Source organism: Phaenicophaeus curvirostris, chromosome Z (assembly GCF_032191515.1).
Source record: "Phaenicophaeus curvirostris isolate KB17595 chromosome Z, BPBGC_Pcur_1.0, whole genome shotgun sequence".
Taxonomy (NCBI): domain Eukaryota; kingdom Metazoa; phylum Chordata; class Aves; order Cuculiformes; family Cuculidae; genus Phaenicophaeus; species Phaenicophaeus curvirostris.
The window spans coordinates 39066559-39094429 of record NC_091431.1 but is presented as its reverse complement, the minus strand read 5'-3'; the positions used below and the strand labels follow the sequence as shown (position 1 = coordinate 39094429).

At 38.4% G+C, this 27871-nt stretch overlaps 2 protein-coding genes across 3 annotated transcripts; both read left to right on the top strand.

Annotated features, from left to right (window-relative positions):
• Positions 1-20061, top strand: CARNMT1 (carnosine N-methyltransferase 1). Of its 2 annotated transcripts, none has more exons than XR_011339446.1 (8): positions 1-360; positions 2849-3044; positions 4033-4196; positions 11268-11408; positions 16033-16211; positions 17597-17706; positions 18628-18731; positions 19009-19142. XR_011339446.1 is itself a non-coding variant. In XM_069881208.1 (8 exons), the coding sequence occupies exons 1-8, from the start codon at positions 62-64 to the stop codon at positions 19123-19125; spliced, it is 1314 nt and encodes a 437-aa protein (XP_069737309.1). In that variant the 5' UTR covers positions 2-61; the 3' UTR covers positions 19126-20061. The 2 variants fall into 2 exon arrangements, 1 of the variants encoding a protein (XP_069737309.1); XM_069881208.1 differs by having other exon boundaries at positions 2-360; positions 17597-17710; positions 19009-20061.
• Positions 20062-22134: 2073 nt separating this feature from the next.
• CZH9orf40 (chromosome Z C9orf40 homolog) lies at positions 22135-27871 on the top strand. Its single transcript, XM_069880571.1, has 2 exons — positions 22135-22440; positions 26571-27871. The coding sequence occupies exons 1-2, from the start codon at positions 22135-22137 to the stop codon at positions 26727-26729; spliced, it is 465 nt and encodes a 154-aa protein (XP_069736672.1). The 3' UTR covers positions 26730-27871.

Here is a 27871-nt window from a genome sequence, read left to right as displayed (position 1 = left end):
AGTGGTGGGAGGAGTGCGCGCGCGCGCCGGGCGCGATCGTCGTTGCCGCCGGTTGGGGGGGATGTTGGCCGCGTGCGCCGTGACCCGCAAAGCGCAGACGCCGCCGCCTCCCCCGGGTGAGAGGGACCCGCCGGCCAAGGCGATGCGCAGGGGGCTGCGGCGGGGCCACGACGAGTGGCAAGGAGAGAGCAGCGACGGCGACGCCGAGCGGGTGGCGGCGCTGAGCGACGAGCGGCGGAGGCGGCAGCCGCGGGAGCCGAGGGCGCTGGCGGCGGCGGGCGGGGCGGAGCAGGAGGAGGAGGCGGAGCGCCTGGAGCGGGAGCATTTCCGGAGGATCATCAATGCCTTCCGATACTACGGGTAACCGGGCCTTGCCCACTCCTCCTGCCCGCGCCGCGGCAGCGCCGCTGCCCGCAGGGGCTCCCTGTCAGCTGGGAAGCGTCAAAGGGAAAAAAAACCCGAACCCTCTCAGTGCAGCGCGTTTGAAAGAGGGTGTGAAAGGTCCCGTTTTATGCGATAAAATGGCTTAAGGAGCCATAAAATGAGACCGCACCTCGAATACTGTTTTCAGTTCTGGGTCCCTCACCACGAGAAGGATGTTGAGGCTCTGGAGCGAGTCCAGAGGAGAGCAACAAAGCTGGTGAGGGGGCTGGAGAACAAGTCCTCTGAGGAGCAGCTGAGAGAGCTGGAATTCTTTAGTCCTGAGAAGAGGAGGCTGAGGGGAGACCTCATTGTTCTCTGTAACTACCTGAAAGGAGGTTGTAGAGAGGAGGGTGCTGGTCTCTTCTCCCAAGTGACAGGGGACAGGACAAGGGGCAGTGGCCTCAAGCTGCGCCAGGGGAGGTTCAGGCTGGATATCAGGAAGGAATTTTTCACAAAATGGGTTATCGGGTACTGGAACAGGCTCACCAGGAAGGTGGTTGAGTCACCCTCCTTGGAGGTATTTAAAAGCTGGGTGGATGAGGTGCTGAGGGGCATGGTGTAGTGATTGATAGGAATGATTGGACTCGATCCTGTGGGTCTTTTCCGACCTGGTGATTCTATGATACGATTTTATGATATCATTCTATGATATTAGTTATTACTATTAGTACAAGAGCCGACTGTAATTTACTTATATCAGTGATGTAATCGTATCCTCAGGCCCTAGAGGCTGCGAACGTCTTTCTCAGCCTCATGTCTAGTTATAACTCTAGGTTGATTTTGAATACTTAAGTTTTGGTAAACACATAGCAAAATGACATGACTGAAATTTCCTATGCCTAAATTGAACTAAATTACCTCCATCTTGAAGAAATAACTGTAAATTTAAGTGAAATTGCATATCTTGATAGTTAAAAATAATTTAATTGCAAACATCTGTGTAAGTAAGGCAATAATACCTTGTCAGAAGAGTGAAGATCGAATTTTCTCTGGAGATGTATGGACTTAACTTAATTCTTTGTGTAGTTCAGTGAATTCTTTCTGCTAGAAGGTTGTAATTCAATGTGAAAGAATGGAGGATCGTAATAGAAAGATTTTTTTTCTGCCAATACTTTCAAGATGACATTCGGCTAAGATGATGTTCTTTATATAGAGGATCAGTCTATTTTTCTCGTCATTCCTTCTGTGGTTTTCATTCTTAAATATAATTTTAAACCAGTGTAGCTGTAACAATGAACGTGCCCTTCTCAGTGGCATATATGTAATGGTGGTCATATTAACTGGTCGAATTTCCAGGCTGAAAATAGCAGCAATTACACCTTACTGTCCAATGGCTAGTTTTCAACTCTGTGCTGCTGTGTGCTGACGCAAGAGTCTGAGAAACTGCAGTATGACTTGACCTGCTGAAATAATTCACTGCTGCCAACAGGGACAACACCCCTTGTCCTGGCTTTATGATCTCGCTGGAGTCCTTATGACTGTGGCCAATGGACATGCTAATCTGACTGAAATGACAGCTAGCAGAATTTATACATGTTTCTTCATGGTTAGCAAGTTAAATGAGTGTTGTGGAAGGCCTGGTGAGTGATAGAACAAGGTGAGGAGAAAGAAGAGGAAATAAAAGAAACAGACCTTTTTCTCTTGGAAGGCAAGTGGAAGTTATTTATAGCCTGGGTCAGTTACGTGACCCAATTCATGGTGTTCATGTTTGAGAGGAATGTATTGTTAAAAGAAGGTAGCTTAGTCTCTTAGTGTGACTGCAAGAACACCAAGATGGTTCACCTGTGACTTCTAACAGTTCTTTCGGAAGCAATTGATTTTTGAGGATCCTTATCCAGCTCTTCATCTTGTTATTTCTGTAGCCAAAATTTACCACAGCATTGAGCTATTCATTCAAATTTAAACGACGTTTGTGAAACAATCTGGTTAGTTTTGATGAGTTTGATGGCTTGTTATTCATTAAATGTTGTGGATATTAAAGGGATGTGGTTCAGTCAGCATCCCTGGGAGTGTTTAAAAGATGGGTAGACAAGGTGCTCAGGGACGTGGTGTAGTGGCAGATAGGAGTGGTTGGACTCGATGATCTGAGAGGTCTTTTCCGACCTGGTGATTCTATGATTAGGGTAAGATTGCCAGTGCTGGAAGTGAATGATTGGTGATGGAACTGCAGGAAGAAAGCTACGATTCTTTAAAACTGCGACATTTTAAAAAGGGTGGTAGTGTAGAACTAAAGCTTAAACCAAACATTTGGCCTAAAAAAAAAATGTTGAAAACATGATATTCTGAATGAAATGACAAACTCTGATCACTTTTTGTGTCTAAGGAAATGAATAATTGTAATTATAGTAGCATAGAGTGCGTTACTTATATTTATTGTGTGTATTGCTTAAAAATGTCTAAAGACCTTACATTTTTTGCTTTTTAGAACGAATATGCATGAACGAGTGAACAGAACAGAGAGACAGTTTAAATCTCTCCCAGCTAACCAACAGAGTCTTCTTCCTCAATTCCTTCCTCACCTTGACAAGATTCGGAAGTGTATTGATCATAATCAACAGATACTACAGACTATTGTGAATGACTGCAGTCATATGTTTGAAAATAAAGAATATGGAGAAGATGTATGTTAAAGTGGACTTTCTCATACTTTAAATTCAATTCTGTACACTTTAGGACTTCTGCATTTGTTTTTCACATCCTTAGGCCTGCACTCTTCTTTCCCTTCATCTTATTTATTTTCCCCTTTCTTACTTCCTGTTTGCTTGCACTCTGGTCTTTAGTGTCTTGTAGAGCTGATTTTTAATAAACCTATTTTTTGCTAGTCTTTGTAGTTACACTGAAGAAAACTAATTGTGAATCTGGTAAATTACAGTAATCACTTCTTGGAAAAAGCAATTTTTCACTCCGGAGCACCAGTTCTACCCTACTTATATTTTCAAATTATTTTTTTCATTTAACTGTGCACAGTGAAAATGGTATTGTAGGTGTAGGTTGTGTAGGTTGTTATATGTTATGGCATTCTAAATTGGTTACAATTCTAGCTAGGCCAAGTATTCTTAATGTTCTCACCTGTAAAAACTTTTTCACTACATAACTGCTTTTTCAGTGTGGCATCTCTATTAAAAAAAAATTGCACTTAGACTTAAGGCTGGCAGAGATGTAAAGTGAAGTCGTTTTTGGTAACTGCAGGCAAGGTAGAGTAATGGGCAGTTTTGATGTGAGCTTCTCAGTGTTGCCTCATCAGTAACTAAAGGGATCCTCTTCTCAGGGTAAGCAGTTCAGCTGCTGCACAGGCTAAGCCCTTGTCCTTTCCTGAATAAGGACTACCAGTTGTGTTCTGCTATGCCATACTATGTATTGTATTTTTTATGTGGACCCTGGTCTCTTGGGTGCCAGACTGAGACCAGGAAGCTCAGTTTGTCTAGGATTCTAGGTTGGATTTGAGGCTTGGTCCCAGCAGTGAAAGGCAAGTGCTTTGTCGGCTAAAACTCCCAGCAGCATTTTTAGCATGGCTTTTGTCTGTTTGTAATTCACTTTCTTTTTTCAAGACTAAATATACGTGATACATTTTCCAATAACCTTTCTTTTTTCTCTCCCCACTTTAATCAGGGAAGAGGGAAGATTACACCAGCTTCAACATTTGACATGGATAAATTAAAATCCACTTTGAAACAATTTGTGAGAGATTGGAGTGAAGAGGGAAAGCCTGAGAGAGATTCCTGCTACCAGCCAATCATTAGTGAAATTGTAAAGAACTTCCCAAAAGAAAGATGGTAATAGTGTTTTAAGACTTATTTTTATGTGGGCATGCATTGTTGGACAAATCTAACAAAGTTGTTATGAAATAATGAAAAGCTTGGATCTAAAAATATAGAAATTGCTGTGAATGCAGTGAATTTATTTCTTTAATTAAGAAAGTTTTTATTTTTTATACAAGTTGTTGGAAAAAAAGTGTTATTATAAACATCACAAAGGAATACCAGGTAAACCAGAAATATTTTTTTTCTGCAGCTTAATGTAACAGGATACCTGTTAGCTTTTCAAGTAAGAGACTTCAGAAGGTTGTGAAGTTAACGCCCTTGTGCTTGGCGAGGTAAAGTTTGCAAGTTAGCAGAATCACTAGGTTGGAAAAGACCTCTGAGATCATCAAGTCCAACCATACCTGTCTGTCACTAAAACATAGCCTTAAGTGCTTCATCTACCCATCTGAAGTTGAAAAGTTTTGACTTTCACATTTATCATCAGTGAATTCCATTTCACAACTTCCAGCTGGTATTAGGAAGCAACTTGTGGTAACAGATTGGGTAAATTTGAAGTTTATAGCTTTGTGCTTCTTTACTAGGAATTCTGTTTGTTCTTGTCAGACACAGCTAATGTGACAGTGCTTCTGTCCCAGTTGTGGCTCTGAAATATCAGTGAGGGGTTTTTTTGTCTCTACAGAAGTCTCAAAACATCACTGTATCAATCAGAGTCTGTTAAGTGAAACTTTTTTTTGTGTATAAAATATGTATTACATACGTACCTATTTAAAAGTTTAATATTCATGATCATTATGGAGCTGTCATTGCACTTGTGTAAAACCTTTTCTCTGTTCACACATTGTTACTGTGATCAGCTCTGTCTGTTTTCCTGGTGACGGAGGAGACTCTGCTGCTTAGGTGTATCTATGTCCTTGAGGCGAGAAGCACAGTTGTTCAGAAGGTCCTGTTCTCTCGGTGTATTATCACACTTAAGTGACAGTGCCATCCCATCGTTGTACGAGAAGTAATTCCCTGGCAGAGCAGGTTGGCTGCAGGTTGTTTTTACAGTTCTGGAGGGGAGCAATTGTTTCAGTTTGAAGGGATAGACAGGGCCTGAACCGACCATAGTGATGTTTTCCTGGGTGTAGTGTATAGTGAGAGCAAAGTCAGTTTGCATGACGGGCATGCAAAGTCTCTCCACATGAGTTGCATGGCTGTGGGCACTAATGTAGGAAAACAGCCTGTAGGTGGAACCTCAGAGCACACCTTTATAATTGTTATAGAGTTCCCTTTTGTGTCACAGAGTGCTGGAGTCTACTGACATGATGAAATGAAAGTGCTAGAGAAAAAGTGTGGTTTTGGCATCAAGTGATGAAAACCACTTTGTCTCGATATATTTTGGGTTGAAAAGGATGAAGAAATAAATATTTCAAATTTTAAAATATCAGTGCAAGTCACCTTTAACTTCCTAATGGCTTCAGTGGAATTGCACATTCAGTTTCTAGTTAACTTTGTTAGCGTTATCGACTCCATGCATTGGAATAATGTGAAAAAGGAGTTTAAATTTTGGAAACTATCCAAGTGTCTTTTGCACTATGCATGCACATGTTCTGTTGTTGCTGCTCTTTGCAAGACTGCTGCGTGTTGGTTCAGTTGGTCTGCAAAGAACAGGAAAAGAAGTGAAGTGCTCTATATGCTTGCTCTTCTAGGCAGAAGAAGAGATACAGGCAATGGTTCAAAGCACCTGTAAATTAGAACAATCTTATGATTATGCACTGCTGTTATCTTGTGTTTCAATGCAGTCTTATGACAAGACTGACATTTAAAAATAAAATGGTAAAAGCTATTTCTGCCTTCCATTCCTCTTCAGAAATAAGTTCTCCTTTCTTCTTATAGCACCTTAACACACGATCTATTAGTAGGATCAACAAAGGAGTTTTAAGTGAAGTCCCATGAGAGAATGTCTTCCTGAAGAACTGACAGATTACGTGCATTACTCATGTTGGAATTATATAGTATTACCTACCTTTTGATGAAGCTATTTAAGTTTCTTGTATTTCTTGGATCCAAATGAACGAACATCACTGCTTTCTGTAGGAGGAAATAGTAAAACACAGGCCTGGTTTGGGGTTTTTTTTTGATGGAATATATTCATTAAAGTACTTTGGGGGGGAAACATTAAGTTGAATATCCAAATAAGCACATCTGGGGTTGTTTTCTAATTCCCTTTCTCTTTTGTCGTCTTCATTTTCCTTCACTTCTACTATTACATTCTTTCACAAAATAAAAAGGGTAATCCAAAAGAAAGCAGAGACATATTTGACCTTTTAGTTAATTATCATTCCATGGCCAAGAACAGTGAACTCAGTAATTTCTTGAAAGTTTCTTTTATTCATTAACTTGGCCTCTGGAACCACCTGAACTTGAAACTTAAATCCAGCAATTCATTGCATTCTCCAGGGTACTGGCAGGGCATCCCAAAAGAAGTCATCATTGCCTCACTTCCTTCTTATTTGAAAAGCACTGCTTATTAGTCCTAAGCCTGAGGTTGGTTACACTTCTTGCATGTGTTCAGCCAAATTTATGATGATGATAAAATACCTACTTTGTACAAATTTTATTTAACCTAATATAAAATACATCTGTCCTTGCTGGTTCATCAGAAGTTGTACTTAGGCAAAACTTGCTTTAATCATAGAATTTAAGCGCAATCTTCAGTGCTATTACAGTGCACTGAAGACCTTGCAGGTCTTTACACGAAGTATATAAACCTCAGCTGTTAAATTTGGAAAAGAATTGCTCTTCAAATAATTATTATTCTTGATTATTTTATTTTTTTTATTTGAAAAGTAGCCGTCTTTAAAAAAAAATCTCTGAAAATACAGTAAAATAATGAAAAATACTATACTGAGGATTGGATTTGCTTGCTATCTTAAATTACAAACATTACAGAGAGAAGATATCAGCAAACGAGTACCACAGTGTGATTCTGTGCTGATGTTTACATCTATCTTCTGTTTGTGCTGCATATTTCTTAAAACTTCTTATGATTAGATAACATTGAATTGCAGTATTCCGTATATGAAAATGAGCTTTGTGTTTGATCACGATATTTTTATCACAGTATTTTGTCTTTTGCTGAACTTCAATCTAACCCTTCAGCAGTATCATTTTTTTTAAAGCCCCACAGGAGTGATATAAGAAACCTCTATTTTTATCAAATGTAATTTTTACCTTAAAGTACACCAAATGAAACTTAATGGCATTAGATGTGTAGGAGTTGCAAATGTATCACACTGCAAAATGTGGTACCAGTAATAGCGTGACAGATAGTTGGTTCTGATATTTCTTCACTATCTTTTCAAGAAAATGCTGCAGTTGAGCCAGACGGTACCATGCAGCCCTTCTTCCTGCTTCTTGCCCAGCCTCTTTTCCCTGCACCTTTCAGGTTAATAAGCCAGTGGTTTCTTCCCTATTGCCCTACAGTTTTTAATGGGTACTTGTTGGATAGCTGTTGATGTTCCTAACCAATGCTGGATCTGTTGCCATGGGAATGCTGCTTCTGCTGGCTGGTTCAAGGCTAGTTTCACTGTGGATAACCATGGGTTATTATCAGTTATCACAGTTTTGGATTTTGGTTCATTGTATTTGCTACTGCTGCAATTATGTATCCACCTCAGGAAAGCAGCTTTTTCTAGCCTCCTAAATTATCTTTTGTAGCCATTAAAAAAGTAGTTTCTGTGCAGTTAAAAAATTACTATAATATGGTGGATTGGAGTGCTACCACTACCACTGGTTTTGCACCTTAATTTTTTTGAAATTTGTCAGAAGTTTGTCACTGTCAATTCCTTTTAAGTCTTGAAAAGCAGAAGATGTTAGAGCTTTTTTTTTTTTTCATAGCTGGACACTATCAACAGTCACTAACTGTTATGCAGTAAGTTTGCCTCATCCGTTTGAATCACAGAATCATGTAGGTTGGAAAAGACCTTCAAGATCATCAAGTCCAGAAGAAAAAGAATTGCCGGTTAGAAAGTAAAACTACTGTTTTAGTGAAATTATAATAATAGTAATATTAATGAAAATAACTAGAAAGTAACAAAATATATACAAATAGATGAGATTACACCCTAGCCCTTGATGCTATATATCACCACAAATACTGTAGGGCAGACACAAAGGGATGGTTCCATGGCTAGGAGGGAGCTGGACTCAGAAACTGGATTTCAGGAATGCACAGATCTGGAATCAGAAGCAGCAGACAGCCAAGGTCCTCACTGGACATAAGCCATCGCAGAAGAGGACAAGACCCTCGTGATCTCTCAGTTTTACATCGAGTGTTATATATATAGGATGGAATACTCTGTTGATCAGCTTAGGGTCACCTGCCCTGGCTGCCCCTCCTTGCAGGTGTGGCCCTTTTTTGCCAGCTCAAGGACGGCTTTTGTTACTATAGGGATAAGTATAAACATTGGCCTTTCTGCATACCAGTGCCCTGGTTATCACTTCTAGAGCGATACTGTCAGAAAAACAAGCAGTTTGCTTTCAGAGAATGAAGTTAACTTAGAGTCTGAAACTGATCCCACTTTAACACAAACCACAACAGAGACCTAGAACTGAACACAGGATTTGAGGTGTGGCCTCACCAATGCCAAGTTCAGGGTGACAATCACTTCCTTGGCCCTGCTGGCCACAAGCCAAGATGCTGTTAGCTGTCTTGGCCATCTGGGCAAATTGCTGGCTGATGTTCAGATGGCTGTTGATGAGCACCCCAGGTCCTTCTCTGCTGAGCTTCTTTCCAGCCATGCTTGCCCAGGCCTTTAGGTGTTGTGATCCAGATACAGCACCTGACGCAAAGTCCTGTTAAATTTCATACAACTGGCCTCAGCCCATTAATCCAGCCTGCCCAGATCCCTCTGTAGAGCCTTCCTGCCCTCATGCAGAGCCAACACTCCCTCCCATCTTGGTGTCATCTGCAAATTTACTGAGGGCGCGCTTGATCCTTTTCTCTAGATCATTGATAAAGATATTAAACAGAATTGGCCCTAACACTGAGCCCTGGAGAACACCAGTTGTGACCAGTTGCCAACTGGATTTAACTTTGTTCGCCACAACTCTATGGGCACTTAATCAAGGTGCAAAGAAAAGTACAGTTAAAAATGAACTACTTTCTAAGAGAGAATTAGGCCAATAAGTTCAGAGGTATAAAAGCTTTATATTTTGAAAGAAAAAGACTATTACTAGTAATTTAAGATCAACTCACTTGAATATTGAGGCTTTATCTTGATTTTGAATGCATAAAGGCGCAGATTTCAAACTGTTACTGCATCTGCATAGCTGTTAGCTATTAGGTTGTTTTTAAGAAAACTGTCCTTTCTAATAAATGTATGATAATCTTGGAGGTGGTGTAGGTCTTTTCAACCAACTCCTTGTAGAAGTGTCCACCTGGGGTTGTAAAAATCTGTGTAGAGCTAATCTAAATAAATATAAAATTGTAAGGAAATTAAGCAATTAATTAGGTTAGAAATGCATCTAGAATAACGGTGGGTGACTATAAAGAGAAAAAGCTGAGTTTTTTTTCTAGCTTCTAGAAAGTGGATTTTCTCCCCCCTCCCCCTTTCTGGGTCCTTAGTTTCAAAATTTTCATCTTGAGCAAGTAGTTTTCTCCTGAACTAATCTTTCTTTCTTTCAGTAGGACTTCCTGACTAGCTTTCTTCTGGTTTTCCTTGTAGAAGAGAGGTAAGGAGAACCATTGCTTCACAGGAGTGCTCTAAAGTAATAGCAAAAGTCTTGGTTTCCTGCTTCTTGCTAATCTGAAAACCAAGAATGTGAAAATATAATGGAATGGAAATGAAAATCAGGAATAAGAAGAACTTTGATTTTCCATTTTGGAGGCTTCACTAATTTGGCCACAAACCAAAAGGCATGTGAAAGCTGCTTTGTTAGTTTGTGTGGCCTTTAGAAAAGAATAATGCTTTCTTTTGGTTTTAGGTAATAGTTTTAAGGACTTCTTACTTACTTACTACAGAATTTACAGAATTCCTTCACTCATCTTTATGCTTGTGCAGCAAGCTAACTCTGAATTTTTATGTATTGAAAGGTTTTGCGTTTTCTTTCTTTCATCATATGTTTGGAAGTGCTAATTTTATTGTTGTTCATTTAGTTACATATAAATTGGCACATTTCTTTTTTCTTTCAAGATGACGTGCAAAAGGGGAGATCATATATGAAATTCCAATTCATGACCAGAAACTGCAAAATTATTTGGTTTTACTTTAAGGATCTTAAACCAGTTTGGTGTGGGAGTATGTTTTGGTTTATGAGTAAAGGTTTGATGGCACTGTGATAGAAGTCTGATGGTTAATATGTGTATATATTGCCTTTTCTGCCTGGAAGAAGAGAAAACTGGGAGAGATTTTCCTATGTATCTCAGTAAATACATGCTGCTGGATGTCTTCTGGTTGTCTTCAACCTGATGCCTAGTTATGGGAATTGAAGGGTTAGAGAGCTACAATGTACTTAGGAAATCTTATGTGCTTCAATGAAATCGGTGAATGGCATGTGTAATACCCACAGTTGCTGCGAAGAGTAACTGCCTTAAGGATATTACAATCCAGCTTATGGAAGTTTTCTTTGGTGTGTTTTTCTGATGTCAAAATACTTCTTTATATACTATGTGATGTGACCAAGAACATTTCAAGGATATTTACTAGTTATCAGTGGGCCTCATAATAAAATGAATGGTGCTATATGATAATATTCTCTCTTGAATTCAGTGAAGAGATTTTTATCTTGATGACTGTAAAAGTTTTAAGGGGAAAAACTTTTTTTGTAGCCATGCTCTGTTTTCTGAATTAAGGTTGTATGTGTTCTTTTGACTGTAGAGTTAACCAATCTGATCAGAGCTAGCTCAGTTTGCATTTAAAAAGTAAGGTCGTACAGGAAATATAGTATCTTAAGTATACAAGAGAAAATATAGTATGTATTTCTCTATGTAGAATTATAGTATCTTAAGTACACGGGAGAAAAAATGTTTGACTGGACCTCTGTAAGTTTTGTTAAAAGTTATCAGATAAAGACTTAACTATTATTTTTGTTCTGTTGCAGGGATTTCTCCAAAGTTAATATCCTGGTACCTGGTGCTGGGCTAGGTAGATTGGCGTGGGAAATAGCTATGCTCGGTTATGCTTGCCAAGGAAATGAATGGAGCCTCTTTATGCTCTTTTCTTCTAACTTTGTACTCAACAGGTACACAGCTTATCTTTTATTTGCTGGTTGAATCCGAGGGAGGCAAAATCAGAAAAACTTGACTAAATAAAACTCACAAGAAAAGATCTTTCATTCTTAACATAGTACACACATTACCACTTTCTCGAATGTTTTAATGAAAAAAACCCCAACAGTGGGATAATGGAGGAGGGAAGGATTGTATCCAAGTCATTAAAATTATCACAGAAAGTATGGCTTTTAAGTTATAAGACGCAGCTATGTCACTGGCGTAAAATATGGAGTAGTTAATATGTGCATGGTACATAGTGGTGGTGATCACTGACAAAGGAGACCTGTTAAAGTGTTAAGTTCCATAATAAAATTTTAGGCACTGTTTCAACATGAAAAACAACCACCGAAGCACACATAAACACTTAAGCAAGTGGCTAAAATAATATAATTAATAAGTCTACAATTATTCTGAGGTACTAAATTTGAATGTAGCAAATTTCACTTTATAAGTTTAAGTGACATTTCTGTATCTGGTATTCTGTCAATTGCATTGGAAATTACTGGTTTCTAGTTGCTAAAGAGGAAACAAGGCAGCAAATATTACCATTCTGTTAAGGAAAACGGTGGGAAGGAAGATGACAAAACAGTGGGGCAAGTACGAAAGTGGTCTGGGGTTGTGTTTTGGTTTTTGGATGAGTTGGTACCAAGTTTAGGGAGACAGAATTTGCCTGTTCATTCTTCAGTCTGATCTGATAGACCTTTGCTGATAAAATACTTAAACTGTTGGCTTGTATTTTATAGTATCATGATGGTTTTGAGCTTTGTTCATAGACTGATTGTTCACAGTGGACTGTGATGATCTTAAATCTGTTACAGCTTACTGTCCAAAAACATCAAGGGGAAAACACTCGTATTATAGCTGCTGCATGTCTGTTTAGAAGAGTAGTGGTCAGTGTGATGAAAACAGATACTTGCTAGACATGTATTTGTTCTTTTTCTTGCAGTGTTCTTAAATTACTCATCTGGTGGTGAGATTGCATATTACAGTTGAGCTAATTCGGTCTTTTACAGTTCAGCCGATTCAGCCTTTCAGCTCCTGAAAAGGAGTCATATTCTTCTCATACTTAGATATACAGCCCTGCTGTCTCTTATGGTCATTGGAACTTTTGAGATTATTCAAAGCAGCATAAAATTATTAACATCCCATCTCTGTGACACTGCTCACTGTTACAGTGGTTTAGATCTGAAAGTTAACATCACCACCGCTTACCTCTGATGACATGTTTTTTGTCTTCCTTAAATAATGTCTTTGGCTTATTTGTGGAATTATCCTGGAGAATTCTGCATGCTTAGCTTGTGGTAGTAATCATTCTTAGCATTTAACGCTTATGTGGTGTTTCTAATTTATGTAAAACATTTAGCAAAGAGTTGTATATGTATTAGGCTTGCTGATGGTGCTAGATCTTAGGCAGCAAAATTCATTGTTGCTCAGCTGCTATCACCTGCATCTTTGCTGGGCAAATTATCCGTTGCAAGTTTCGTTGCTAGCATGGAAGAGAAAACTTAACCTGACTCTGAATTTCAGTTAATTTAGTTGAAGTCCAAGCATTACTTTCTGCCATATCTAATTGTGGGCTTGGGTGTCTACTAAGGCTTTGTGGATTACTCGTATATTTCAGTTTAGTCTTTTAAGTCACTGTTCCCAGTAAGCCTTCAGAAATGGACATGTTTGCTTCCTGGAACTGGAAGAAACAGCAATAATCAATATTAGCTGAAGATAGCAGTTAAGGAAGAGTGGTAAGAAAAAAGGATTTTCTGGATTAGTTTTTAACTGTAGTCTTAATTTAATTATTTTTTCTTTTCATTTGATACAAGCATGAGGATTTTGCTAACTTCCTTAACAGTTTGGATGTACCTTATTTCTCTCACCTTGGTTTGTTTTTAGGAAGACAAAGTACTGTTTTGAGTGCCAAGCCAGCTGGGCTCCTAGATGTGCTACAGTGACTTAGGTCTTATTACACATGTAAAAAACCCTTAATTCTCTTAAATGTACGTTAGTAGCTGTGGATAATTTGCATAGCATGGTACGTAGAGGTTGAATCAAGGCTTAACAATGCCACTGTAAATATCTGAAATTAATTAGAGTACATTATTCCATTGAGGAGCTCTGATTTGAAAATAAAGTGGCCTTGGAGTAGTTAAGCTACCATGACTCCAAGGCTGCTACAGTCTTTGGATAGGAAATCATACTTTTTCTGGTTCTTACCATTGGTGTGTTTTTGTAGCATAAACATGAGTTGTGGATGTAATTACAGATAGCAAGGGTGATCATGGGTGATGAAAAGAGACTTCCTTTCTTAAATGTTGTGAAAGAGCAAAAACTGTGAAAAACACAGTCGTATTTTCTTGGCTCTGGAAAGGATACCAAAACTTCTATGCAGTCCAGAGCCTCAGAATACACCTTACTTCCTTTGACATTTGACAGGAGGGGAAACAACACGAGGGTGGTATTTATGTGGAGGAAACAGGAGCAGCTGGTTGCTGACTCCCTGTATCCTGGGACTGAAGAATCGGAGCATGGCATCAGTAGTCGCAGTACAACAGCCCTTCATTAGCAGTAGTCCCACTTGTGAATATTTGAAAAGGTGTGCCCATTTCAGAGTGGGTTTAGTTTAAAAAAACCTTTAATTAATACCATTAGAATTGATGCTAATAATTGGCTAATCTGTATTTTCTGGAAAGAATGTAATTTTACATAAATCTTAACACTTTGAGAAGGCTGCTTAATTTTTTTTTTTGTTGTATGTCTATGAATGCTACAGGATGAAGGGATTTAAACATTTTTTACCTTTAACCAGTGGTCAGAAGTAAAATTTGACCTACCCATCTTTTCCAGAACCATCTTGTCACATGAATGGTGAACACTAAATGCCCTGCTCCCATCAAAAATAGCGAAGTGCACCACACTTAGTTAAAAATGTTGGATTTTTATAACATAACTTACATCATGCATCTTTTGTTGGAAGGATAAAATTGTAAAGGACAGCAGTACTTAATTTTGAAGTATAAAGTGCTGAAGCTTGAAGGGGAGATTTTCAAGGTTGAATATGGAGAGGGATTGGTCTTTTTTATTAAATTAGGAATTGCTTTTGGTAGTGTTCAAAAGTCTACATGAATAGACTTTGTGTTGGTAAATAAATACAGGAAGGGGTGTGTTTCCTTATAGGTCAGAAAAAAAATCTCCTCTCCAGTTTAGTCGTATCTTTTCTTTACCCTGCTTTTGGGGAAACTTTAATTGTTTAAAAAAACCCTTCTGAGGGGTATACAGATCCACTGGGAACATAAAGACTGCTAGAATGGTTAACACAAAACTTCTGTTGGCCCAAGTGGGGATTTTTTGGAGGATTTTTGGGGGGTGGTTTTGGCATTTTTTTTGTTTGTTTGCTAGGGTATTTTTTTCCTTTGTTTTTAACAAGAGAGAAATACTTTGCTTGAAGAAGACGATGCCAATGTTATCTTGAGTTTTTTCCCCCTGCTTGGTCTGACTGCATGTATGTGATTGATATTTATTTATTCATTGTAGATACAGAGAGTTCCTGAGTGTGGTATTACAGGGTTATTTTTATTATTATTATTTTTGTCCTGATAAAATAAAATATACATATGATGTGAAGAGGGTAAAAAATGTTACCTCAAAGACTTTACCACAGATGTTTTCTATCCACCAGTCAAAGGAGTGCACTCTCTATAGCCTGGGAGATTGCTTGCAGTTTATGAAGTGTTTCATGATGTATGTTTTATGAGACAGAAGTGTCCTCTGTCTCTGAAGGAAAATGAATTCATTTCTTAATTACAAACTGATTTTATAGGACTGTGGGAAAAGCTGCTTTTTATACTTCAATGCTATATTTTAGCACTTTTTAAAATAACAGTTGACTTAGTTGGTCATGTCAACCCACAGATTTTTACAAAGACTCGTTTGCTTAGCATAATTGTAACACTCCAGATGATACTAACTTTAAATGGCAACTAGTGCAAAACCACTAGGCTTTGCAAAACAGGATTTATTTATTTATTGAAATCTAAAAGCATAGTTTCAGTTAGCACCTGAAAAGTGCTTTTGTTCTGCTGTGCTTCAAATTCCCTGTGATTATGGTTCTGAAAAGGCAGAAAAGTCTAGAATGGGAAAAAAGGTTTCTAATAAAATTCATGGAACCAATGTTACTAATGTTGGGGTTTTTTTATTTTATTAGAAAAAGCTATGATCCTGAAAGGCTTAGGCTTACTGAGTATACCAAATAATAAATTTCATTAATCTTGCAAAGAATCTTGTGCATTTTCTTTTCAGTGGAGAAATAAGTTGGGGATAATGGTAAAAGGTGGGAAAAGATACTTTAAAACTTATAAAAGCTGGTTATTTTGTTGCAATAATTTTTATGTCAGAATGAAATTGGTTTTTTGATAAGTTCATAAATTGATGGTCAGTCTGAAGTGTTATGAACTAGGTAAAAGTCCTTTAGAAAACGTAGCTTTCGCAAGGACTTTATCAGCAAAACAATGGATGTTGGTGAAAGTTTTTGTTTCTTGAATTTTTAGATAACAGATGAGCAGCTAATTGAAGCTGATTTGTGCTGATTTCTGTATTTTGCAGATGCTCTGAAATTAACTCATGTAAGCTTTATCCCTGGATTCATCAGTTCAGCAATAACAGAAGATCTGCTGATCAGATACGGCCAATTTATTTCCCTGATGTTGATCCTCACAGTCTTCCTTCTGGCTCAAACTTCTCTATGACAGCAGGGGATTTTCAAGAAATTTATTCCGAGTGTAGTGAGTAAATGCAAACTTCTAGGCTATCCATGTAACTGTATCTTCAGAGTATTTTTTGTGGGATAGTTAATGATTACGAATAGAAGGGAACTGTATATACAAGCATTAAGCAAAAGGTGTGCTGATTGTATTAAGAGTTTCTTACTCCAAATCAGCTTTTCTCATCTTCTAGTAGTAGTAAATTATAAATGGAAAAGACATGCTTATTGGCTGTCAATAGTAAATATTTCAGAAGCATATTATGGAGGTGATAATTTACCAAAGATTGAGACAGGCTGGTACAAAAAGACTTATTTTTTCTTATGATACCAGATTAGCTTTGCTGTCCTTTATGCAGCTATGAAGAAATGTTTTAAGACTAATGTTGAATTAACGTGTAGATAAGTATCTGATTTAGTAACTACTCTAGCAATTACATATTTAGAATTTGATCAAGGGTATCACTTACCCAGTTCTTTTATAGGTAGTCTAATATTCTAATATATGCGTATTTAGAAGTCACTACTGTTTCCTTGCACAGTATTGGATTGCAATCTCAGACGTGTATTTTCTGTTTGCACCTTTCTGTCCCTGTTGGACACATAGCCATTTTTCACCAGGATTATATAGCTATTGATCTGCCCTTTATTGCCCAACTAGTCTTCCAGATATTTTCTTGCAGGAGCCTTCCTGTTGCTTAATTTTTTGAAGGTTCTGTCTTATGTTAGAGTATGTGATACTGCCATAAACTGAGACTTTTAAGTTCTGTAAACAAAACAATTAAAACTTTTGCGATTTTGAGGAAGCATGTTTAAAGAAAAACAAGGAGACTCATGCTATAAAAGGTAGACTTTGAAAGGTCCTGCTTATTGTGTTAACTAATAAAAGCAGCTGGAGAAATAGTCAGATACTGAATAGCCTTTTTTAAAGCTATGTGGTTTATGAAAGTACACTTTAGTGTACAAGCTTATGATGTTCTAGATATTAGCTAGAGAGGCCCAAAATCACTGCGTATTTTTGTAGTTATGTTTTTAACAGTTGTGATCATGAAGTTCATAGGGGAGGTGAGTAATAGCATACTTAGGCCTTCATTTATATAAATGTGTTACAATACTTACATTTACATTATGTAATACGTATATAATCTATATAACCTGTACGAACAATTTTGTAAGATGAATAAGTAATAAAAATATATACTATCAGAGTGTGTGTGTATATACACTCACATATATATATGTCACATAAACAAACACCTAACTTGTTAACATAGAATTATTTTATTTACTTGTTTATTTACTGTTCAAAGTAATGCTGAGTGTATAAACAAATGGGGTTAAATGATGAACTTTTATTGGGTAGGAACATTGAAACTGATTTCTGTATACTTTCCTCTTTTTATGCAGATGTGTGGGACTGCATAGCAACTTGCTTTTTCATAGATACAGCACATAATGTTATTGATTACATTGATACTATATGGAAAATACTAAAGCCTGGAGGAATATGGATAAATGTAGGCAAGTGTGACCAACCTTTCTTCCTGCTAGCCCTGACTTATGCCTGTTATGTGATCAAACATCTAGTACTTAAAAAGAACTGTGGGGTGAATTATGTCTCTGCTGGAAACTGTAGAGCTAGAAACATACAGGGCATGGAAATTCTTTCTCACATGTTCAGAATATGTCCACGTTTGCTAGTTACAATCAAGTCAACACCATGTGATTTTTTTTTAATAGACAAGTAAATCTTCGTACTGGCAAGTTTTGCCTTCATGCATCAAAATTTGTTGATTGACAAATGTTGTGTCCTGTTTTTTTTTTTTTTTTTTACTTTTTTACCAAGAAAATAGAACTTGTTCTGTGTGTAAATGCATCTTTGCTTTTTTTTTTCTTTATCAGTTGTTTAATTTGTAATTTGCTTCTAAGCAGAAGTTTTGGGAACAAGGTTTGTGTGTGCTTTGAATCAAAAGAAAACAGAATTGATTTGTCTTCCATGGTGAAGAAATTGCAGACAAATGCAGGAGTTAAACATTTTGTGTTGTAGAAACAGGTCAGTCTCTCGTTAGTCAGTCACTACACCGCTACTTGCCAGTCATAGAATGAAAGCAGAGCTCCCAAGTAGACCACATGACGTCCTGCCTTCTGCTTTATAGAGACAGCAGTGATGCTAGACTGAAGAAATTTTAAGGCACAGAAAACAATCTGATAGGAAATGAGACTTCATTGTTGAATAAGCAGTCAAACTAATTTTGGTTTTGTTTTGCATTGATTCTGAAATTGTTTATAAAACTCATAGTTGAGTGATAGAAATATGTTCTGGATTTTAACATGTGAGTCTGGGTATGAGCATTCTTTGCACTTTCAGTATGAGGTTTTGATTTTTAAAACATTTTTGTCATTTTGACAGTAATTTTTATTGAATCTTTGTGTTCCAGGTCCCCTCCTTTACCACTTTGAAAACTTGGGAAATGAACTTTCTATAGAATTAAGCTACGAGGATATAAAAAATGTCATACTTCAATATGGATTCCATATAGAGGTAAGAAGGTGGTGTAGTTTGCAGTTTCTGGTATAAACCAGACAAATTACTTAGAATAAACCTTTGCAGTAAATTTAGTCCAACATAATGGCATATCTTATAATGTCTAAGAGAATTAAATGTCTATCAGTATGTTGCAAATTATTTACTTTCCTCTTTATCTTAAGAAGTGTGTAGATGGGCTTTGAAAACTACTAAGTATATAGCAATTGCTTGCTTCGAGAAACTTATGTCTTCTTGTAGTGAGGGTATTTGAAAACTATTGCTTTGTTTTCAGGTGGAGAAAGAGTCTGTACTGTCAACTTACACTGTAAATGAACTCTCCATGATGAAATACTACTATGAATGTGTGTTGTTTGTGGTGAGAAAACCAGAACAGAAATGGTCTGAATAGGTTGATAGAAAAAAAATAAAATTGTTGGCTTGAAATGCAGAAATGAGAATGAAACGGACTGGGTGATGTCTGGACACAACCTCAAATCAGTGGTGCCTTCTTGTTCCTAATAGGATTTAGATAGTGTCTATTTTCTTAATATCTTGCTATCCAGACATGTACTATGCCATGCTTTTATTTGTAATATACTTGTGAAAACGGAGAAGGAATTGTTCACATACACTGTCTTCATGCTTTGGAATGCATTAAAAATAAAATTAAAAAAATAAAAATAAAAGCAAAAATGTTTTATTGAGAATAAAGCTTAATGTTTACCATAAATAGGTGAATTCTCTGCATATGCTGCCTGATTTTTCATAGATTTATAATTTTTTTTTTTTTACTTTATGATACTAGCAATGCATAGAGGTGCTTACTGTACTAGGTGTGTCATTTAGAGACGTATTTCTAAATGTATACATAATTTATGAAGTTTGAATGGTTGGAAAGTGATAGTTATTCTTAATAGATAAAATAGCCATCAGAACTGTTAAAGCATTTTCTGTAGAACTGAAATAGATTACTATACAAATTCTAATCTTTGACTGTACCACTGTTAACAATTTAATCAAAACACAGAATCTACAGGCAATTCAAAAAACTGTGTGAAAGCAGAGTACCGAGTGAAGAAAAAGCAGCATGTCACAATGAAGTGGTATGTTAACCTCAGTTCAGGAATAGCATCAATTTTGATTACTTTCTTGGTGTTAAAACTGAAATACTTTAGATGCTTTCACTGTGAGGAGGTGTCATGTTAGCTGTTTTGTCTTCTTAATATACTGGTTGCCTTAAGTACCATTTTTATCTCTTTTCAAAAATATAAAAACAATGTGAAAAGGAGTTATGGGGTTTTTCATATTTGGTCATAATGGCACTGGACAATAGCTTGTTTTGTTTGTGGAATCAAACTCTATAACTCAATTAAGGGTTATAAAGTAGGTATGTGTTTATTTTCTGGCAGGTGCAAGGGGGTAATCCTTCTAACTTGCACACCGTATGGTCTAACAGGCAGATAGTTACAGCGTAAAGACATGCCTATTCATAAACGCCTATTACTTATCCATGGCCTTCCCTCACTTCCTATTATAATTAGATTCAGGAAGCTTCTCCCGTACTGGCACAGGCAGAGTGTCTGCTGGTGGTCGTGGTCAAAGGTCTCGAAGGTCTCAGCGTCCCTGAACTCAGTCTGTGCACAGGCGCAGTCTCATCCTGGTTGAGCTCCAGAACCACAGAGCAGGATGCAGTCGGCTTTCTGCTGTTGCTCACATTACAGCTTTCCCTTATCAGTGAATGTCTGCGAATGAGCTCCTTTCTTATCAACACCCAGGGTCTTCAAGGCCTTTTACTAGCAAACAGTGTGAATTCCAGTGAGCTAAGCCCTTTTCTAAGTTCTTTCTAAATTCTCCCCTATATCATATGCCTGTTTATCAGTTTTGTTTACTATTACTTCTAGTCCCGTTTTTCATGGTGATGTCCTAATTATATTTCTTTAATGGACCCGTTGCTGGCTTTTGGATTTTTCCAATTAAAGCTAGAAATTTGTGCCTTTTTTCCTAAACTGAAAGTCTGCAAGGAGGGAAAATGCAAACTTCTAGCATGAACACTGCATACAGAGCCCATACCTGGGTGTGTTTCAGTACTGTGCCTCTTTCTGCTTAGAACCCTCATTTAAAATAAAGGCTCTGGTCTACAGATATTTTCAAGCAGAGCTTTGCTTAGTGTTATTTGAATTCTTCTTCCTGAAAGACTTAGCTCTGTAAATGAACTGTGAAAAGTTCTACCTATCTTGCTCCAAGAAAAATGTGTTGAAAGATGAAACACTGCCATTGCAATAAGTAGATTAAAATAAAAGCGCTTACAGATCTAAAAATAGTTTTTAAAATTGCTTTATTTTCCTTATTTTACTATTTATCTTTTATGGGACTTTGTGATTCTTTGCTTTCACTGTTTTTTTTCCCTCATTAGAAAGAATACAATTCGCATTTTATGTGATTTTCAAGCTTGAAATAAGACAAGGTTAGCAGAATGCTGAGTGTGCCATTGCAGAGTTGTGTATCTATATCTCTAATATTGCCCAATTTGTGCCTGTTACCCAGTCTAGCTAGTGTGAGCAGGAGGTATTCTTGTTTTTTCACACATCGGCAGGTGAACTCCCGCTTTCTGCTTCAGTGTGAATAACCTTTGTTCTGGTAGTTCTGTTCTTTGCCATCCCACCTTGTCACAAACGCCATTTTTGGGGCTTGGAACATGTTTTAGGTCAAGTATATATTGATGTGCTTCTATTTTGGGGGAAAACGTGTTTTCTAGATTAATGTCGTCCTTTGAAACCAGGAACCAGTGCCATTAAGAGCTGGAAGCAGAATAATCTTGTGAATAAACTGTATGAGTTAGTAGTGTTTTACCTGCAGTCATATTTGAATCCTTCAAATTCATCGCTTGCATTTTTATGCACGGGGATAATTGGTGTGATTGAACGTGATCACATTTATCTACACAGCGGTGAAAATGCTTACTGTGTTTTATCTGCTGAAGCCAAGACCTTTTAATTCAGGTCGCTATTAAACCGTACGTGGTATCGGGTGCGAATGCCGCATAATCTTCAGTGTGATACTTATTTACACGGGGTGCGTTTGTCAAATGTGAACCGTCCTGTAATTTATTTTTATGTAAAATATGAGATAACCAGTTGTGAGGGTAGGAACGGGAGGGTTTGTGTCTCTGCGTGACCTCGTTGCTGTAACACAGCTGCTTTTACTTGGACATTAAAGCTCGTAGCGTGACCTCTCCTGGCTCCTGTTTGATTTCGCGCTGCGCCTGCCCCCCCACCCCGCGGTGTGACCCGCCCCGCCCCGCCGCGGCCAATGGGCGGGGCGAGGGGCAGCGCGCATGCGCCCTGGGCCGCGCCTGCGCCGGCGGGGAGGCGGGGCGGGAAGGGGGCGGGGCGAGCGCCGCTCAGAGCCGCCGGCGCTCATGGCCAAGCGGCGCGCGGAGCCGCTGGTGTGTCACGTGCCCTTCAAGCGGCCCCCGCGAGAGCCGCCGCCCCCCCGCCCCGCCGCCCCCCCCGAGCGGCGTCCCCGGGGCGAAGCGGCGGCCGCCGGCCCCGCCGCGCTCAAGCGGAAGCTGGAGGAGGCGGAGGCGCCGCCGGGGAAGCGGCCCGGGCCCCGCGCGGAGCAGGGGGACGCGGCGGGCAGGCGGCGGCGGCGCGGCGGGGCCGCGGCCGCCCAGGACGACCGGGCGGAGAAGGGAGGCGGCCGGGGCGCGGGGCGCGCGGCCGAGGTAACGGGGCGGCGGGGGGCGGGGCGGCGCTCGTAGCTGCTGCGGGCGGGTTTTGTTTTGTTCTGCCCTCGTAGTGAATGTGTCGCCTGTGTGCGGTTCACAGTTCGTTCTTCTTTCAGCCGCAGCCCCGTCGAAAGCGCAGTGGGAGTCTGAAGAGTGTTGTGGTAGCGGCTCTGTTGTTTGAGGTTATGGAATAGTTAGAGTTGGAAGGGACCTTAAAGTTCATCCAGTTCCAACCTCCCTGCCATGGCAGCGACATCTCTCACTGGATCAGACTTTCCAAGGCTCCATCCAACCTGGCCTTGAACACTTCCAGGGATGGGGCAGCCACTGCTTCCCTGGGCAACCTGTGCCTGTGCCTTGTCACACTCCTGGTGAAGAAATTCTTACGAATGTCTAGTCTAAATTTGTCCCTTTCCAGTTTGTATCCATTGCCTCTAGTCCTGTCGCTACAAACTTTTGTAAAAAGTCCTTCCTCAGCTTTCTTGTACACCCCCTTAGGCACTGGAAGGTCACTAAGGCCTTGGAGCCTTCTCCAGACTGAACAACCCCAACTCTCTCAGCCTGTCCTCTCATAGGGAAGGTGCTCCAGCCTTTTGATCATCTTTGTAGCCCTCCCTTGGACGCGTTCCAAGAGCTCCGTATCCTTATGTTGAGGATTCCAGAACTGAACACAATACTCCAGATGAGGTCTCACAAGAGAGGAATAGAGGGGCAGGATGACATCCCTCGCCCTGCTGGCCACACTTCCTTTGATGCAGCCCAGGATACGGTTTGCCTTCTGGGCTGTGAGCGCACATTGCCAGCTCGTATCGAGGTTCTCAGGAATGGGGTCAAGTATATAATGATCAGGATGTACTGGAATGCGCAAACTTCCAAAGTTTCTGATTAACTATGGACAACACACACTCTTCTCCCTTCTCTTGTCCACATTTTCCATAATAGGCTAGAAGACAAAGTATAGCACTGAGAAAGCATTAGTTTTGCAAAAATAAAATGCTAGGTCAAATGTCATGCCTATTTAGAAATTTGATATATGTAAATTCACCTTTCCTCCCACCTGGACCTTTTAAATAAGACTGAAATATTTGATCCAATGATACAGAAATGGCAGAAAGTCTCATCAGGTTGCATGGACCTTCAACTCCATTTCTAGACCCTAGTTTTGAAAAGATCAGTCCTTTGATTGTAAGGCACGTCTACGATCTGTAGAGAAGATGGTGGCTTTGCTGTCTGAAACTTGGGGTTTTGGTTGGTTGAGGTTTGGTGGGGTTTTTTTTTGTTGTCTTTTCTTGTGGATGGCAGAAATAAGGCAAAAAGTAATTGGGTGGGAGGAAATTCTATGTCCTGTGAAAACTGTACGTCCTTTTTAGGCTGTATGATTTTAACACAAGCATATCTTTAATTTATGAAGCGAAGAAAATTGAACAAATTAAGCAAGCCTGTAGAGAAAAGTTATATTTAATCATAAGTATGATGCTGAATTCTTTACTTGTCTCTACAGTTATTAGGCATAATTTTGTAAGCTGTAGCTTAGTAGGAAAGTAAAAAGCACCTTGAATTGTCACACAATGAAGAGTATTCCTCTATATAAAACACTTTTATAGGACAGTAATTTTACCTAGTTGTTTCACTAGGTAAAATAGTTCATAAAAAAATATTTCATAATAAAGCTTAACTAATGGCAGGCAAGATGTATTTTTTTCATCTTCTGTGTCCTACCTGTATGTTTTAAATCTTTCACAAATGTATTTCTCATGATGATTTTTACACCTTTGTGAAAATACAGCTATTAGTAGGCATTATACTTTGGTGTTTGGTGGCTTTTTCATCTTCTGTGTCCTACCTGTATGTTTTAAATCTTTCACAAATGTATTTCTCATGATGATTTTTACACCTTTGTGAAAATACAGCTATTAGTAGGCATTATACTTTGGTGTTTGGTGGCTTGTGTAATTCATTACAGTAATAAGCATGATCTGGATACTGTTAATGTCACACTTTTTTTGCTAACATGACCAGCAATTACATTATAGTTGGGCAGAGAGAGTTTTATTTGCAATCACACTTCTGCAACTACAGCTGCAAAATTAACTCCTTAAAAAGTAAACAACTTCATCCATAGAAACTGAGCTGTTGTATTTCTGAGCTTGCTGCATGTTACCTACCTTGCTAGGATTTCTTTTCGAAATGTTGTTTGAAAGATATTTATAGGGATGTGTACATTTGAGATGTTCTTTTATGTGTTCATATTAGTGTTTGCACCTGTTTTGTGCTCCTTAGTCTTGTTTGTTTTCACGCTGAATCTTTCTCAGTGATGCCCAGTAAACTGAAACACTGCTGCTCTGGAGACTTGAATGTTCTTGAAATTAGTCCTATATGTAGTCTGAGTCTAAAATTATGAGTGTATGTGTTTTGGTGGTTATATGAAACAAGAATATAATTTACTCTCTGCAAACAAAGTATTTAGCGTGGCAGTGTTCTGACTTTAAGTACTTAGCTTTCACAGTGTGATCAGTAACTTATTAAAATGTGAGGGGCATTCAGATTAAACACAAGGAGGATTTGTAAGGGTAGCTGACAGTTTCTGAAACTCCATTTCTGGAGATTTTAAAAGAGCTTGTTAGCCACTTACCCTGCACAGTTCTGTGTGACTGATGCTGCCTATATTGGAATATTGACCGGTAAATCTTCCCTTTTTCTTTTACTGTTTGTAGTTAATGCTGTGTGTGCAGTACAAACATTTTTACAGTAATTTTTTACAAGAGTATTTGCCCCAGGTGTGTGCAACTACTTACATTTTGGTTCTCTTCCAGTTTCCACATAGTCAGTCCTTCTGTTCCTGTGGCTTTTTATCATGTAACTGGTTTTGGTCTTGATTCCAGTTAGTGGGAAATCCAGTTCTTTAATTTGCCCTGAAGATGATCTTTTCCTAGTGAGCAAATTCACATTAACGAATCTCCACAGGCCTGTGGCCATCTTGTTGCTATGAAATGTCTTACATGCCTGTCTTAATTATTACTGGTCTTGAATAACGCAGGATTTTTTGTAGTAAAAACAGGTTACCTAGTACAATAAATAGAAGTCCACCAGAGGTTTATGTGGTAACAAGTAGCAAAATGTATGGAAGTTATGGTGAATTTAGGTACTTGTCTCTTTTGGGGAGTGGAGGAGGAAGCATTACTTTGCTACTATCTGAGAGGATGTGGGAATAATACTTGCTTTGATTATTTTGACCATTACATTTTTTTAATCTGTTGCAGAGCCAGCAGACAAAGCATGATGGTTTTTTTCCAAGCGCCATACCTGAATAGTTGTACCAGTTTATTTGTTAAAAAATAGTTCTATTTAGCACTTGTTCTATTCAGCAATAGTTCTATTTAGCACAGCTGAGGCATTAAAGTAAAAATATTTAAAATTCTAATAATACATTAGGAAAAAAACCAAACAAATATTATGTGGAAATGCATTGTTTCAGGTTTGTGGCAGCTTTCAGTGTTTTTGCATACCACACGAAAGTTCTTAAACATTCCCCTTCCTGCCCCTAGAAGACAGCCTCATTTTTTCTCATGTATACTTGAGTGCAAAGTGTAACTACAGAAAACAAGGAACAGAATTTGGTAGCAACATTATGCAATGTTTTACTTTTCCTGCAAGTGTCGCCCTCTGAGTTGGTGTAAATTAGCTGAAAACATTCATCTGAATATCAGCTTCTAAATGTGCATGGAATTAGTATGTCATTGTTAGAAGAAAAAGCAGTTAACAGTTCTTGTATGTAAAATGCAGTAATTGCTCAAGTTTTACAGTGTCATTCCATGCAAAGATTGCTAGTTGTTGAAAAAATTGGTGGAGTTATAGAAGTATTTCCCAGAGGTTGTACAATAGTCCTTTGCAAGAATGTTTGAAAGGACAAAACTAAATTATGATTTTAATGGTATTTTCTGTGTTGTCTTCCTTACAAATAATTCATATTTTTTCTGTATAAAAGTGTAAGAACTGTTAATGTGGGACATCTGAATAGCTCTTCCTTGGTTTAATTTATTTTATAAAAGTCTGGTTTTATTATTTTGTAATGCTGTGATATACATTAATGTTTTGTTGCCTTGTTGTCTATTTGTCTCTTTTCAAAGCAAGAAGAAGATTTCTGCCAGTATAACTCATTCTTGTATTGGAGAGCACCGTTGCCTACTATTGATATGTCTGATATTCAGAACCTAGATGGAGAGACACCACCAGAAGCTAAAACTCCTTCAAGGACTGATACCATGGATACTGAAATGGAGACCTAACAAATTGTTGAATGAATTTGTGAATTGCGCATCTACTTGCAGGAAAGTTGTTTCTATTTGGATTCGTTTTTCTGCCTGAGAGAGAAATAAGCTTGCTTCTGCCTTTTGAAGAAACAGTGTTGTGCCAGTCTGCAAAAGGAAGTCTTAAATTATCTGTGTGGATGGGTTAATCACTATGAGGTACTTACTGTTAAGCTGTCTGAAGGTGTGCAGCATGGAGGAGGCTGATGTCTAGCACAAATGCTTGAAAATGTGGATGCAGGCTACAAGAAGACTACAGAAAATCAGTACTTTGAGATGCAAATAAAAGAAACAAGTGGATATGTTCAAAGAAAAGAGAAAATAATTTTGCCTGTCCTGAACAAAAACTCTGGTAGCTGAAAGTGAAATATTTATCGTTGGACTTTATCATAAAGCACACAAACTCTAGTGTTAATGTGGGTGGGTTTTTTCTGTGTAATAGCTAAACCAAAAAATAAGAGCCTACCAAAACCTGACAAAACATTCCCATTTCTATGCAGACAAAACACAAGTGTGGCAGGGAGGGGGAGAAAGAAGGGGATCTTTTCTTCTGTAAGCAGCCACCATTCTGATTTTCACATTCTCCTTTGTGAAGAAGTTATTTTACCTTCTTGTCGTGTTACGCAAAGCAGTGGGCAGCTTTTAGGGTTTAGGTCCATTCTCAAGTTAATGCTGTTCTTGCTTTTTGTGACATTGGCTCTGAACAAATCGGTAGCATTGGAATGGCAGGTATGCACAAACGTGTCAAGAAATGTTAATGAAAAATTAACCACATAAACCTTTTTAGGCTTCACCAAGGTATAGTTTTTGCAGAGAATATGGATCTTTTGAAGAATTTTTACAGGAGTTCATTGAATTAGTGGGTTCTGCTGTGAAATACAAACTTAATCTTGTATTTTGTAATGTATTTACAGTTTGGAGTACAATTAGAAATATTTGGGTTTAATAATAGACTGAAGTTGTATGGGCAGACTATTAGACTTTGCAAATGTCATTTGTTCTCAAGGATAGCAAATGCTGTTTTTTTGTTGGAATAATTGAAGAAGGCAACTTGTGAATTTATTTTTTTTTAAATGTATTTACTAAAGGACAATAAAATTTTGTCTGTGTGCATTTGGAAA

Excerpts from the sequence above, each read along its gene's own strand:
- CARNMT1 (XM_069881208.1), top strand. The coding sequence starts at position 62 with ATGTTGGCCGCGTGCGCCGTGACCCGCAAAGCGCAGACGCCGCCGCCT. Across the intron at positions 4,197-11,267 it reads AACTTCCCAAAAGAAAGATG|GGATTTCTCCAAAGTTAATA; the intron begins GTAATAGTGTTT and ends GTTCTGTTGCAG. Across the intron at positions 18,732-19,008 it reads AATATGGATTCCATATAGAG|GTGGAGAAAGAGTCTGTACT; the intron begins GTAAGAAGGTGG and ends CTTTGTTTTCAG.
- CZH9orf40 (XM_069880571.1), top strand. The coding sequence starts at position 22,135 with ATGGCCAAGCGGCGCGCGGAGCCGCTGGTGTGTCACGTGCCCTTCAAG. Across the intron at positions 22,441-26,570 it reads GCGCGGGGCGCGCGGCCGAG|CAAGAAGAAGATTTCTGCCA; the intron begins GTAACGGGGCGG and ends CTCTTTTCAAAG.